This window comes from Pristiophorus japonicus, chromosome 5 (genome assembly GCF_044704955.1).
Source record: "Pristiophorus japonicus isolate sPriJap1 chromosome 5, sPriJap1.hap1, whole genome shotgun sequence".
Taxonomy (NCBI): domain Eukaryota; kingdom Metazoa; phylum Chordata; class Chondrichthyes; family Pristiophoridae; genus Pristiophorus; species Pristiophorus japonicus.
In genome coordinates this window covers 48,158,684-48,173,039 of record NC_091981.1, presented here as the reverse complement: position 1 = coordinate 48,173,039, position 14,356 = coordinate 48,158,684, and the positions used below count along the sequence as shown (strand labels likewise).

General features: G+C 43.8%; 1 protein-coding gene across 9 annotated transcripts in view; it reads left to right on the top strand.

Annotated features, from left to right (window-relative positions):
- eepd1 (endonuclease/exonuclease/phosphatase family domain containing 1) overlaps positions 1-14,356 on the top strand; it is a 154,459-nt gene that overhangs the window by 95,714 nt on the left and 44,389 nt on the right. For all 9 annotated transcript variants that reach the window (XM_070880611.1, XM_070880610.1, XM_070880602.1 and 6 more), the window contains one exon: positions 4,705-4,756. In XM_070880611.1, the coding sequence (XP_070736712.1) occupies positions 4,705-4,756 (52 nt within the window). The remainder of the gene's footprint in view (positions 1-4,704; positions 4,757-14,356) is intronic.

The window sequence follows — 14,356 nt, the reverse complement described above, 5'->3', positions numbered from 1 at the left end:
AGGCTGTATGGGAGGGGCCGAAGCGTGCCGCCCCTATCCTTGGCCGAATGGTCTCCCTCATCGGCGGCCCACTGCCTTCCCGGGCCGTGTTTTGGTAGGACTTCTATTTTTTTATTTGTTATTGATGATTACTTATTACTTTGGTCTGGGTGCTTTAGGTGCAAGGTTCCTTCTATTTTTTATTTGTTAATTAATTGCTTATTACTTTTTGTGAATTGTTTAGTGCTTTGTAAGTCTTGGTGCTAGGTGCAGTCCTCTCAGCTTCCTTGTATTTTTTATTTGTTATTGAATGTTTATTTTTGTGCTCTGTTTAGTGCTTGGTGCTTGTAGAATGTACTTACCTAAGCTGATTTCTTAACCCTCCGCAAGGGTTTTCTGTGCGGCCACAAGTGGCTACATATGCGGCCTGTTTGTTTGGAGCAACTATTAGCTGTCCAAACTGGCTGAAATGGCCAAAACAGGCGTAGGTGGCTGGTAATGCCCCCTTTGGGGAAAAAAAAATAAACAAAAAAATCCTAACCATCTCACTTACACTGGCGCAAATTAAATGTGCAGAATGGGGATTTTTAAGATACTTCAGAAAAATCAAGTTGCTCCAAAAAAAATGGAGCAACTCCTGGCCAAATTTGGGCCCTATGTGAGTCAATGTTGAGGCAGCTTGTTTTATCTTCGTTATGTGTTGTACATGGAATATATCTCTGTGATAATTCAAGTTCATGTGTTATACTCACCTTTTGCTTACTTTTTCTTTACTTTAAAAAAAAATAATGTGGGTATCGTTGGCAAGGCCGACATTTATTGCCCTGCTTGCCCTCGCAAAGGTGATGGTGGGACTTCTTGAACTGCTGCGATGATGGGTTAGGCAATGCCGTTGGGTTGGATTAGGCAGTGCTGTTGGATTAGGCATCGTCGTCATCATCATCATCATAGGCAGTCACTCTAAAAGTGATTTATCCGGTGACTGAACAGTCAAATACGGGACAGACAGTCGTTGGAGGAAAGGGTGGGTGGGGAGTCTGGTTTGCCGCACGCTCCATCCGCTGCCTACGCTTGTTTTCTGCATGCTCTCGGCGACAATTAGGAGTTCCAGGATGTTGGCTCAACAACGATGAAGGAACATCGATATGAGGGCATGTCAGGATATATGTCCAAATCAGGAACTTGGTGGTGCTGCTGTTCCCATGCATCTGCTTTCCTTGTCCTCCTTTCTAGGTGGTGGTTGTTGCGGATTTGGGAGGTGCTGCCGAAGAAGCCTTGGTTAGATTCTGCAGTGCATCTTGTAGAAAGTACACACTGCAGTCATGTTACAACCAATGGTGGAGGAAGTGCATGATTAAGCCAGCGGAGGAAGAGTGAGAGCATTGCGATCAGCTGTTGGGAGCCTTTTGTTTGGTTTCATTTTGATGGTTGCCATAGCGTTTCTTTCATTTGTGACATCAACTCTTAAATTGACGATCCAAACACTGCCGCAGGTGGAAGTGAAAGTAGTTTTGCCTTTGGCCAAAGCAGATTTTTAACTTGTCATTATCGTAAACAGCCCTAATTATCGTGTCAGCTGTGGCTCAGTGGGTAGCACACTCACCTCTGAGTCAGAAGGTTGTGGGTTCAAGTTCCACTCCACTTCCACTTCCTCTCCTAGACTGACACTCATGTGCAGTGCTGAGGGAGTGCTGCACTGACTGGTGCTGTCTTTCGGATGAGATGTTAAATCAAGGCCTTGTCTGCTCTCTCAGGTGGACATAAAAGATGCCCTGGCACTATTTCAAAAAAGAGCAGGGGTGTTATACCTGGTGCCCTGGCCAATATTTATCACTCAATCAACATAACAAAAAAACAGATTATCTGGTCATTATCACTGATGTTTGTGGGAGTTTGTTGTGCGCAAGTTGGCTGTTGCATTTTCCACATTACAACAGAGACTACACCCCAAAAGTACTTCATTGACTGTAAAACGCTTTGAGCCATCCGGTGGTCATGAAAGGCGCTATATAAATCCAAGTCTTTGTTTAAAGCCGAAGGCATTTCCTCCATCCCTCCACCCCGCTGTACCCCAGATGCAGGTGTAGTTGTTTCTTTGAGACAAAATGTGGGGATGGGGTAAGGGGAGGGAAAGAGACAGAAGGGAGAAGTAAACACTATCAAAGGTCTCCTGCAGGTACAGGAATGCTGCCTTCTTATTTATTCTGATTAATTGACTGCCGGTGTTACTGTGTCGTCATTCTGGTGTTTAGTAATTTAATTCGAACAGGTTTTTTAAAAAAAGGAACAGGGTTCCGAGTTGATTCCCCTTCCAAATGAGAGGACAGCAATCTCCTATTTGAATATTGGGGATGGAGGTGGTTAAACTACTCTCAAACAATGAGGAAGCCCAGTCTCACCAGTCGGTAATCTAGCCTTCTGTGCTTAAGTGCCTCCTATAATTCTAGATAAACTTGGCAATTTAAGAGCTATTTCCCCCCAATAGTAGACAACTTGTTCAATATTTGGTGAGTTCTTTGAAACTCTCTCGATAAAGGGCAACAGACAAAATTTACCATGTACTTTATCTGAAGGCATTTGTTTAAATAAAACATCTTCAGATTTACTGCTTTTTTCATAAACAAGTTTATGTTGCTAAGGAGCTGTAGACATATACATTAATTTTATGTAGTTGTCCGTTGTCAGACCAACATTTATCTCCAAAGTATTATACCTTGATATCCTTAGTATCTTGTATATGGAAGCAAACTGGGAACATTTTAATAGCTGAATAGGAGTGTACATTACAAATTGCATTAGTGTAAATATTTAAGACTCCCTCAAATTGCTGGAGTGAACTACAAACAAAAAGAACCAGTAATGAGTTGAACTCTTGCCAGCTGGCACTGGGAAGTGAATTAAATGTGATTGCATTGTGGGACAAGGGGAAATCTGCCATTGTGTTGACGACTGGAGAGCTTCAGTCTTAAGACCAATAAATCGTAAGCATGACATAGTCAGCGTCCATTGAAACAGAACTTTGAAAAAAGGCAGTTGTGTTCATTAGAGGCAAAATCAATAAACCCAACAATGTTAAGTTTCTCTGTTCATAAGAACATAAGAAATAAGAGTAGGAGTAGGCCATATGGTCCCTCAAGCCTGCTCCACCATTCAATAAGATCATGGTGGTGTCGTTGTTGGGGGCTGCTGAGCGGCGCGCACATGGTGCTGCTCTGGTGTAGGAGGCTGGCCATTTTATGAGTCAGGCACTTTGGGCCATAATGGGGCAGAACAGAGTTGTGCCTTGTTCGGTTGCACAGTGCTCAGTTTGTACCTTTGTTGCATACTTAACAGTAACTTAAGCACTGACTGGGGATTGAACCTAGGATTTGCCTTGTGTATATGGCTCAGTATCACAGGGTAATGAGTGTGTCTGTGATTTCTAAACCAACATTATTTTCTTGTTGGTTTTTGGAAAGTATATTGATATTGTGGGCAAAAGTGCGGCGAATGAGTGTACAGGGCTCAGAAGAGCCGAGGGCCCAGGGGCAGCACGGGCCAGCCCACACTGCGATACTTTTGCGCACTACGTCCGTGCAGCAGAGCAGGTCTCCAGTCGTCCTGGTTCAACCCTTGCCACTGGAAAAGGCCTAACGAGCCCGTGTGGTGGCTAATGTGCAACGGTCATCACATGTTTTTTAAAAAAAAAAAAATCCATGCACAGGCATCTTCCTCCCCCTTAATTGGAGTTCAGAACTGGAATATTGGGTCCTTCATTGAAATATCTATGAACTCTTGTGGAAGCAAGTCATCCTCGTTCGAGGGACCGCCTATGATATGATGACCGATCATCAACCTCCAACCTCAACTCCACTTTCCCGCCCTATTCCCATATCCCTTGATTCCTTTAGTATCAAAAATCTATCTATCTCAGCATTGACTATACTCAAAGACTCAACATCCACAGCCCTCTGGGGCAGAGAGTTCCATAGATTCACAAAGATTCGGTACACAGTCTGTCTGAGGTACTTAGTCTCTTGTGATGACTAAGGCAGTATGTGGCTGAGACTTGTGGATGAGAAAAGTCTTTGGTTCGATCCCCAGTCTGTACTGGTCTCGACTGGGGCAGCGGTGTTACCACTGGCCTCAGCATTCTGAGATGGGGAAAAATTAGCCAGGGTTCCCATTTCTGATTCGTTATCCAGAAACCTCTGCTGGAAATGAGGATATTGGATGAGGGAGAGCTCATGTTTCGTTTTAAATGCTCTTGCACCATGTTGGCATATACTGTGACATAACCACAGCTAGTACGATTTTGCAATGTATGAGATTTTGTTATTCTCCTAATTCTATCTAGAACGTATTTTTAGTTTTATAATTTTCTAGATCTTCTGTAATCCTCCATTAAACTAAATGTTAGCTATAGCTTGCCACCGGTGACAGTTTCACCAAGGGCAAAATTAGGTCGTACTTTCAATTTAACTGCACTGCTTTTGGTCTACTGTTTATTGAAACGTTCCCAACAAAGATGTACAATTGTGACTTTATCCAAAAAACAGTAAGCCAACAGCCTGGAAATTTCTGTGGGTAGTATTTTCACTTTCTTCTTTTCCAAGGATTTCATGTGGGGTGACGTGATGAACCTTTGAAGCCACAAAAATGCCTGAATAAATGTCTTGAATATGCGAGTGTTGTGCTGAATGAGAGAAATTCATTTACTGAGGTATTGCCTTTCCTATTTTCCAGTATCAAGTTGTTGGCTGTGCAAGAAATTATTGATCGGGAAGCTCTGGAAAAGGTAAAGATTTATTAAAAACTGTTTCCTTCGAACATTTGTAGAATCTTAAAGAATGGGTCAATATGACAGATGGTGGATGACTGGTCTTTTGTGGACAACCATTAACTCTTCTCCCAGTTCAGTTCATGTCACAGATAATGTGTTTGGTGTTTACCAGCTCAACTGCCACAGATCCTGCCACAAACTCCATTCCTTAGCTACTGATTCCATACTTCTCCCTGGAAACTGTCTGAGGCTGAACCAGACTGTTGCAACCTTGATGTTGTATTTGACCCCGAGATGAGCTTCTGACCACATATCTGCGCGATCACTGACCGTCTATTCCCATCTCCGGAGCATCGCCTGACTCCGTGCCTGCTTCAGCTCATCTGTTGCTGAACCCATCATCCATGCCTTTGTTACCTCTAGACTTGACTATTCCAACGCACGCCTGGCCAGCTTCCCATGTTCTACCCTCCATAAATTTGAGGTCATCTAGAACTCTACAGCCTGTGTCATAACTCGCACCTAGTCCCGTTCACCCATCACCCCTGTGCTCGCTGACCTACATTGGCTCCCGGTTGGGCTACACCTTGATTTTAAAATTCTCATCCTTGTTTTCAAATCCCTCCATGGCCTCGCCCCTCCCTATCTCTGTAATCACCAGCCCCACAACCCTCCGAGATATCTGCGCTCCTCTAATTCTGGCCTCTTGCGCATCCCCCATTTCAATCGCTCAACTATTGGTAGCCGTGCTTTCTGTTGCCAAGGCCCTAAGCTTTGGAACTCCCTCCCTATACCTCTCCTTTCTCTACCTCTCCTTTCTCCTTTAAGGTGCTCCTTAAAAGTTATCTCTTTGACCAATCTTTTGGTCTTCTGCCCTAATGTATCCTTATCTGGCTCGGTGTCAAATTTTGTTTTATAACGCTCCTGTGAAGTGCCTTGGGACGTTTTACAATGTTAAAAGCGCGATATAAATACAAGTTGTTGTTGTTGATCCTTAGGTATATAATGGGCATATATTATCTGAAAATCACCAATCGCTTGTTGGTGATTGGCAATGAATCAGAAGAGGTTGGGAAGTTATGCATGTGTTTTCCTGACCTCCTGGCACAACTCCATCTTTGCAGCTGATTAGCTAGTTTTCTTGGGAATGAGAGGTTTTGTAGCTTGACAAGATCTCCAAAGCTCTCTTTCGACCCTACATAGAACTGTTATTGCCTGCCTTGGGGAGAGGCGGCATGATCCTATGGATGAATCTTCCAGGTTGGTAGTTGGGGGTATATATGCATATTGACTAAATCTGGCCATCTTGGCAATGATGTAGTGGCAAATATTGTCGTAACTGTACCCTCCTTCTCTGTGGTGCAGAGCACAAATGATAGAAAGTTTAAAAAAAGAAAGACTTGCATTTATATAGCACCTTTCACAACCTCAGGAGGTCCTAAAGTGCTTTACAGCCAATAGAGCCAATACTTAGTCAGCTCTGACCATGAGAGCACCAATAGCACTGGGCTGGGGCCACGAAAAGCCAGATCAGGAAGGCCCAGGTATCTATAACAGGTAATGTCTGTATTATATATTCTGTTTTTGTTTTTACGTATATTTTATGTTTTATTTTTGTGCTGGCTATGATTTGCTGATGACAATAAAACTGAAGATTTGAGTATCATGATATTGCTATAAGTTTATTGACAATTTTGTAGTTCACTATATTCAGTATGTAATGTACAAATCAGTGGCATTTTGGTGAACTACTTGAGCAGTACCTCAGTCTATTTGCACACCTCGGTACATGTAAACCTAATGTGGCACAAATTATATGCGGTTTGGAATTTATATTCAATTGCAAGTAAGTGATTGTGGCATTCAGAAATTGTTGCATTTGATCCAAGATATGATGCAAAATGCATTACTTTCATGCCTCTGGGCTATGGATTCACTAACTAGAGAAACTGGATTTGGTGCACAGGGGTTTGAATGCTTTCTTCTAATGCTCTCTTTGCATTGGGAGCTCAACTACTTTCTTTGGCCTCGAATTGAATTTTGTCAATGCAATACATCTCTGATGTGAAGCACGTTTTGCGTATATTCCAGGGAAAGAGCAGAAACTTGGCACTGGACTGTTTACACCACCTAAACTCAAATCATTTTATTTTTGAGCTCACATTTATGTTCTCAGAGCTGATGGTAATGGGTTTTACGGCAATATTTGAAAGAAGTACACACCGTACTGTTTTCAGTTCCGATTGTTCCTTTAAATTGAAGCAGTTGTTGATTTGAAACCAGTTTAGCTTCCCAGCTGTAGTGTACAGGGATCATCATCTGATTTATAATATGTGGGGGGGGTGGGGGTGGAGGGAGGAGAGAGAGAGATGGGGTGGAAACAACTGCCTGTAAAGGCCAGCTTGAATGCATGTCCGCTTGAAGTAGCTTGACACTGAAGCAGACAATTGCCTTCAGACAACTGAAGAAGAAATGATGGAGCTGAAATGATGAGACTGTTTCTGTGGCACAGGCATTCTCAGCTGCTCTGCAAAAGTCTACCTGATTATGATCTTTACGCATCTACAGATATGCCCAGTAAACTTCAATAACCTGATTAAAGCTAATGGACCTCAGCCTTATCAATGTTGCATTTAGTACAGCGTTATTGGATATTTACTGTGTGGCTCTGTTACAAAGTGCAAGGTTTTGGGCTGTAATGCGGATAGAGTCTATTGCAATCCAAAATGCGCACAGGCACACCCAGGCTCCAAACACCTTGATATGACCTGCAGTCTGATGTATGGTATCCTCTATACATGCAAGCCGTGATCCTGACCAACAGATCCACCACAGACCCAATCCACATCCGGACCGGGTTCAAGCAAGGCTGCATCGCACCAATGCTCTTTTTGATCTTCCTTGCTGCAATGCTTCATCACACCCTTAGCAAGCTCCCCCCGCTGGAGTGGAGCTAAATTATAGAACAAATGGGAATTTGTTCAACCTCCGCCGCCTGCAGGCCAGATCCAAGATCATCCCATCTCTGTCATTGAACTACACTTGTGTTTGCGCACACTCGGAGGCCGAACTCCATCGTCAACACTTTCACTGAGGCGTATGAAAGCATAGGCCTTACACTAAACATCCGTAAGACAAAGGTCCTCTACCAACCTGATCCCGCCACATAGCACTGGCCCCCGATTATCAAATCCACAACGAGGCCTTGGACAATGGGGACCATTTTCCATACCTCGGGAGCCTACTGTCAGCAAGAGCAGACATTGATGACGAGGTCCAACACTGCCTTCAGTATGCCAGCACAGCCTTCGGTCACCTGAGGAAGAGTGTGTTTGAAGACCAGGGCCTCAAATCAGGCACCAAGCTTATGATCTACAGGGCAGTAGTGATATCCGCCCTCCTATATGGCTGAGACGTGGACTATATACAGCAGACACCTTACAACGCTGGAGAAGTACCACCAGCGCTGCCTCCGCAAGATCCTGCAAATCCATTGGCTGGATAGATGCACCAATGCCCGTGTTCTCGCTTAGGCCAACATCTCCAGCATCGAAGCAGTGACCATGCTCGATCAGCTCCGGTGGGCAGGCCACATCGCCCGCATGCCCAACATGAGACTCCCAAAGCAAGCAACTACTCTGAGCTTCGACATGGCAAGCGAGCCCTAGGTGGGCAGAGAAAACGCCTCCTTGATGAAGTGTAACATCCCCACCGACACCTGGGAATCCCTGGCCCACGACCGGCCAAAGTGGAGGAAGAGCATCTGGGTGGGCGCTGAGCACTTCGAGTCTCATCGCTGAGAGCAAGCAGAAACCAGTGTAGTGCATCAACCCAGTCTCCCCAACCACCCTTTCCTTCAGCCACTGTCTGCCCCACCTGTGACAGAAACTGTAGGTCCCGCATTGGACTCACCTCACTTTTAGACTGGAAGCAAGTCATCCTCGACTCCCGAGTGACTGCCTATGATGATGATCCCCTATACTAACCATCTGCTTACTAGCTAACATTTCACTAATCCACTTGCATCAACTTGTCATTGATTATAGGTGCATTTAAAGTTCTTGAACAAACCAGCTGTCAGGTACACATATAAAACGATCAGGGACTTGCAAGTTTCCTGATGCAGAAATCCAAAGAAGGGAAAGGAAGAATCCTGTTTGCAGTTAATATTTAACCTTCTGAATTCTTCATCTCCCTAGTATTTTGATGCTGTTTTTATTCTGTGTAAGCTAGGTAGCTGACTGTTTTTAAAGCAATATATTGACAGTGTAATTCATTTAATTATCCTCATCAGTGTACATTTATATACTTTTTTTAACTATTTCAATATTTAATAATTCCTCATTTAAAACTAGAGATCTAATGGGTTATCTTGAGTGCTTAATTGGATCAATACACTACATGATGTAGAGACTAAGTTGCACAGTGCTAGAAGATCCCTGATCTGATCTCTGCTCCGTGCTGATTTAGCTGGTGTTAGCCAGGACAGTAGCAGTGGTGGGAATGCTCCTTGGGCAAGAGGGGAGATCTCCGTCAAGGTTCTGACGACTCCATCGTCAATGAATTACTCCTGCCGAAAAGTGTGTGTGTGTGTATCTCTATGTGTATGTATGTCTGGAGAGAGTAGGATTGGGCTCCGCTGTAATGCCTCCAAACCAACACCTACACCTAGCCTGTTGCAACTCCCTGTCTAGGCTCATGTGTAAATAAAGTGAGAAAGACTTGTCAAGGAATTCTACCTCTCCTTCTCCCTCTCCCTCTCTCACGAGGATGACTTGCTTCCACATGAGTTCACAGATGTTTCAATGAAGGAGCTGATGTTCCAGTCCTGAACTCCAATTGAAGGGGTGGAAGATGTCTGTGTGTGGATTTTTTTTAACGTGGTGACCATTGCACATCAGCCAGCACACTGGCTTGACAGAGCTTGGCCTTTATCCAGTGGCAAGGATTAACCAGGACGACTGGAGATCTGCTCTGCTGCATGGACCTAGTGCACACACATATGCAGTGTGGGCTGGCCCGTGCTGCCCCTGGGTCCTCGGCTCTTCTGGGCCCCGTACCCTCATTTACCACACCACCTCCATGATCTCTCGCCGCACCTTCGCCACAATCTCTCGCTGCTCCTCCGTCACGTCCTTCCCGCTCCTCTGCTGTGCCAGGGCCCCGCAATGCTCCTGCCCGCACTCCAAACAGTGACCTGGGTCCTGATGACATCACCCAATCACCCACCTCGAAGCTGTTGCACATTTGGAGCAGCTCCTGCTGGAAGTTGTAGTGGTATGCCGCTACAGCTCTTATACTTCCTGACCTGCGGAGGTGTTCTCTCGCAGGTCTCAGTCTCTACTGAATCTGCACTGATGTTGCCAGAGGTTCCAGAATGCCCTTCCTTTTCCTCAGCCGAGGATTCCCCTCCACTATGTTTGACGAGCCCCTTGACCAAGTCTGTTCCATTTCCCGGTTAAGGAAGAGGATGGCTGCTGGCCCTTGTGTAATCCTACCACATGATGATTTGGAGCCTTCAGGAGAAAGAAAATGGACATGAGGCCGAGGGATTGTTAATAAGTATAACTTTTCTTGGTGGTGTTTTTTGACATTTTAACAACAACAACTTGCATTTATATAGTGCTTTTAGCATAGTAAAACATCCCAAGCTACACATCACAGGAGAGTAATCAGTTGAAAATTGAAACCAAGCCAAAGACATTAAGAAAAGTGATTAAAAGCTAGGTCAAAGAGAGAGGTTTTAAAGAGCGTCTTTAAAAACGGCAAGAGAGGCCGAGAGGTTTAGGGAAAAAATTTCAGAGCTTTGAGCCTAGATGACTGATGGCACAGCTGCCAATAGTGGGACAAAGAGTGTAGGTAGCACAAGAGGCCAGAGTTGGAGGAATGTAGAGTTCTTGGAGGGCTGGAGAGCTTGAGGAGATTAGAGATAGGGAGGTGGCAAAGCTATGGAGGGATTTGAACACGCGGACGAGAATTTTAAAATTTGAGGCATTGATGGACGGGGTTTCAGGTTTAGTTAAGATTTTATGCATAGGACTTAACTGTTTGTCCCTCTGTCAACCCCTTCTCTCAATCTTCAGTGATTTGGGAGGAACTAGTCTAAAGACACAAGCTGATAAAAACAGCAGCAATATTTAATATGGTTCATATTAGTACCAAATGTCTGGAATCCTTTGGCTATATATGTGTAATGAGACAATATTTGGAGTTTGCTGCAGATTGCCAGATGAAAATAAGGGAGCCATGTCATCTTCGCAAGAAGGATGAGCAAGAAAGGGAAAATAGCATTGATAGACTGCACCTAGTCCAACACAAAGTGGGAAGGTCTCTGAGCTTATCAATGCTTCTTGACACAATGGCCTAGAGTTTTTGGGAAAAATAAGTGAGTTTAACACACAAAACATTATTATTGTGTAAAAGATCCAGCAATTTGTGGCGAGGAAGAGATACAACGTGAGTTGTGAATTGCTGGATGATTTGCGCCACTGGGCCATTAGCCATCAATCTTCCAATGAGTGTCAAGAAATTGCTAGATTACTTACGTAAACATATATTAAGCTCGTGCTGCAATATCATGGCATAATGAGGTGATTTATGGTCTGGCAGTACCACTCCACCTTGGAGGCCAGAAAGAGAATAATTGAAACTGTGGAATTCACTCCTGCAAGTAGTAAATTGTCCCGAGATGTGTTTTTAATTTTTTTAATTTTTCTTACTTTTCCTTTCTTTTTTTCTCTCTCGTAATCCAATCTTCCTTTCCTTCTATTTATTTCTCTTTTTGTATCTAATTTGACTCTAATTCACCCTATTTCCTTCTCTGTCATTTTCTCTGTTTCTCTATCCTTACATTTAATTGGCTAAGGAGATAGACGTTTGGTCCTGTTGTTCACTAAGATCCCAGATACCCCATTGACCCCACCGCGCCGTTATCAATTCGTACTTTCAGAAATTTGTGGCGTAAAAATAATTAGAGTTGAAGGGTGAGGTAAAAAAAATCCAATTCATGGTGTACGCTGTGAGATGCCCTGTTCCAGCAAATTCTGGGCCATTGTGTTCAGGAGCTCACAAGGGACAGCACTCCTGGTTTTTGTGAGTGATCCACAAAATGTCCAGGGAATGGAAGTATTTGAACTAAGTGATGGTGACCATGATGAGATAGTGGGGGGGAAATTCTGGTCGGAGACTTCCTCGTTCTGGTCGGACGCAGCATGGATTCATGAAGGGGAAATCATGTTTAACTAATTTACTGGAATTCTTTGAGGATATAATGAGCATGGTGGATAGAGGTGTACCGATGGATGTGGTGTATTTAGATTTTCAAAAGGCATTCGATAAGGTGCCACCCGAAAGGTTACTGCAGAAGATAAAAGTACGCGGAGTCAGAGGAAATGTATTAGCATGGATAGAGAATTGGCTGGCGAACAGAAAGCAGAGAGTCGGGATAAATGGGTCCTTTTCGGGTTGGAAATCGGTGGTTAGTGGTGTGCCACAGGGATCGGTGCTGGGACCACAACTGTTTACAATATACATAGATGACCTGGAAGAGGGGACAGAGTGTAGTGTAACAAAATTTGCAGATGACACAAAGATTAGTGGGAAAGCGGGTTGTGTAGAGGACACAGAAAGGCTGCAAAGCGATTTAGATAGGTTAAGCGAATGGGCTATGGTTTGGCAGATGGAATACAATGTTGGAAAGTGTGAGGTCATCCACCTTGGGGAAAAAAAACAGTAAAAGGGAATATTATTTGAATGGGGAGAAATTACAAAATGCTGAGGTGCAGAGGGACCTGGGGGTCCTTGTGCATGAATCCCAAAAAGTTAGTTTGCAGGTGCAGCAGGTAATCAGGAAGACAAATGGAATGTTGGCCTTCATTGCGAGAGGGATGGAGTACAAAAGCAAGGAGGTCCTTCTGCAACTGTATAGGGTATTGGTGAGGCCACACCTGGAGTGCTGCGTGCAGTTTTGGTCATCTTACTTAAGGAAGGATATACTAGCTTTGGAGGCGGGACAGAGACGATTCACGAGGCTGATTCTGGAGATGAGGGGGTTACCTTATGATGATAGATTGAGTAGACTGGGTCTTTACTCGTTGGAGTTCAGAAGGATGAGGGGTGATCTTATAGAAACATTTAAAATAAAGAAAGGGATAGACAAGATAGAGGCAGAGAGGTTGTTTCCACTGGCCGGGGAGACTAGAACTAGGGGGCACAGCCTCAAAATACGGGGGAGCCAATTTAAAACCGAGTTGAGAAGGAATTTCTTCTCCCAGAGGGTTGTAAATCTGTGGAATTCTCTGCCCAAGGAAACAGTTGAGGCTAGCTCATTGAATATATTCAAGTCACAGATAGATTATTAACCAATAAGGGAATTAAGGGTTACGGGGAGAGGGCGGGTGAGTGGAGCTGAGTCCACGGCCAGAAAAGCCATGATCTTGTTGAATGACGGAGCAGGCTCGAGGGGCTAGATGGCCTTCTCCTATTCCCAATTCTTATGTTCTTATTATGTTCGGACGAACGCCTCCGACCCGCAATTTTTTTGCGAAAACACCAGGTGGTCATGGCGGCGCCTTCGATTCTGGTCAGAGGCCTTCCTTCATTCGATGTGCAGGGTACGGGCAGATGACTTCCCTGTACGTACGAAAATGCTGGAGTCACGTGGGCCTGGACCACCAATCACTGTCTAGTATTCTCAATGATAATAATGGGAACTCCATTTGTACGGACTCCCATTACTATAAATAAGAAAACCCTCCTGAAGCAAGAAATACAACATAATAAATTTAAAAAACACCTCACTTATTTAAAATTAATTGAAATTAAAGTTCATTAAATGTTTTAGAAAAAATATATATATTTTTTGGATTTAAAAAAAAAAAAATGTTTTAATAGAGTTTAAAATAAATTTACCTTAATGGTTTCTAACATAAAAATGTATGATTAAATTTAATATTTATGTTTTAAAACTCTTATGCTGGTAAAAGTAAGCATATGCCTGCTTTTACCAGGCATAAAAGTTTGAAGGACATTAACTGAGCTTGAGTTGGGAAAATAGCCCAATCTCTCCCGCGCGGATGTCCTTCTCCCGGGGATGCAGAGGATCTGACGAGAGAAATCTTGACCGATCGGGAAAAGACGGTTTTCGGCACATGCACATCACGCCCCGAAAACCAGCTTTTGCGAGGCCTCGCCGGGTCCGTGTGCATTTCGTACAGCTCCGGGAGTGAGGCCGGAATTTTCAGCACAAATATAAATGTGACGTGGGGAAACCATGGACTTGTGAAACTAAACTCTAATGTGCACGTTTTTAGATGGGCACGCTTTAGGGTACCTTGGTAACATAGATCATAGATTACCACTAAAAGATAGATCTGTTGTGAATAAATGGGCATCCTTCAAAAACATTTATTTGTGAATGCAGGACCCTTTATTCCTAATTCGACTAGGGCAATGTAAATTAAAAAGGATTAATAGAGAGATGAAAATGGAGGGGGGAAGAGGGGAAAGCCAAGATTTGTAAAGCTTATAGGGGAAAAGGAGGTAGCAGTATTAGCTGAGTGCAAGAGAATCAGAAGAAGAGATTTGGAGTGCCAAGAGAGAGCTAGAATGGAATAC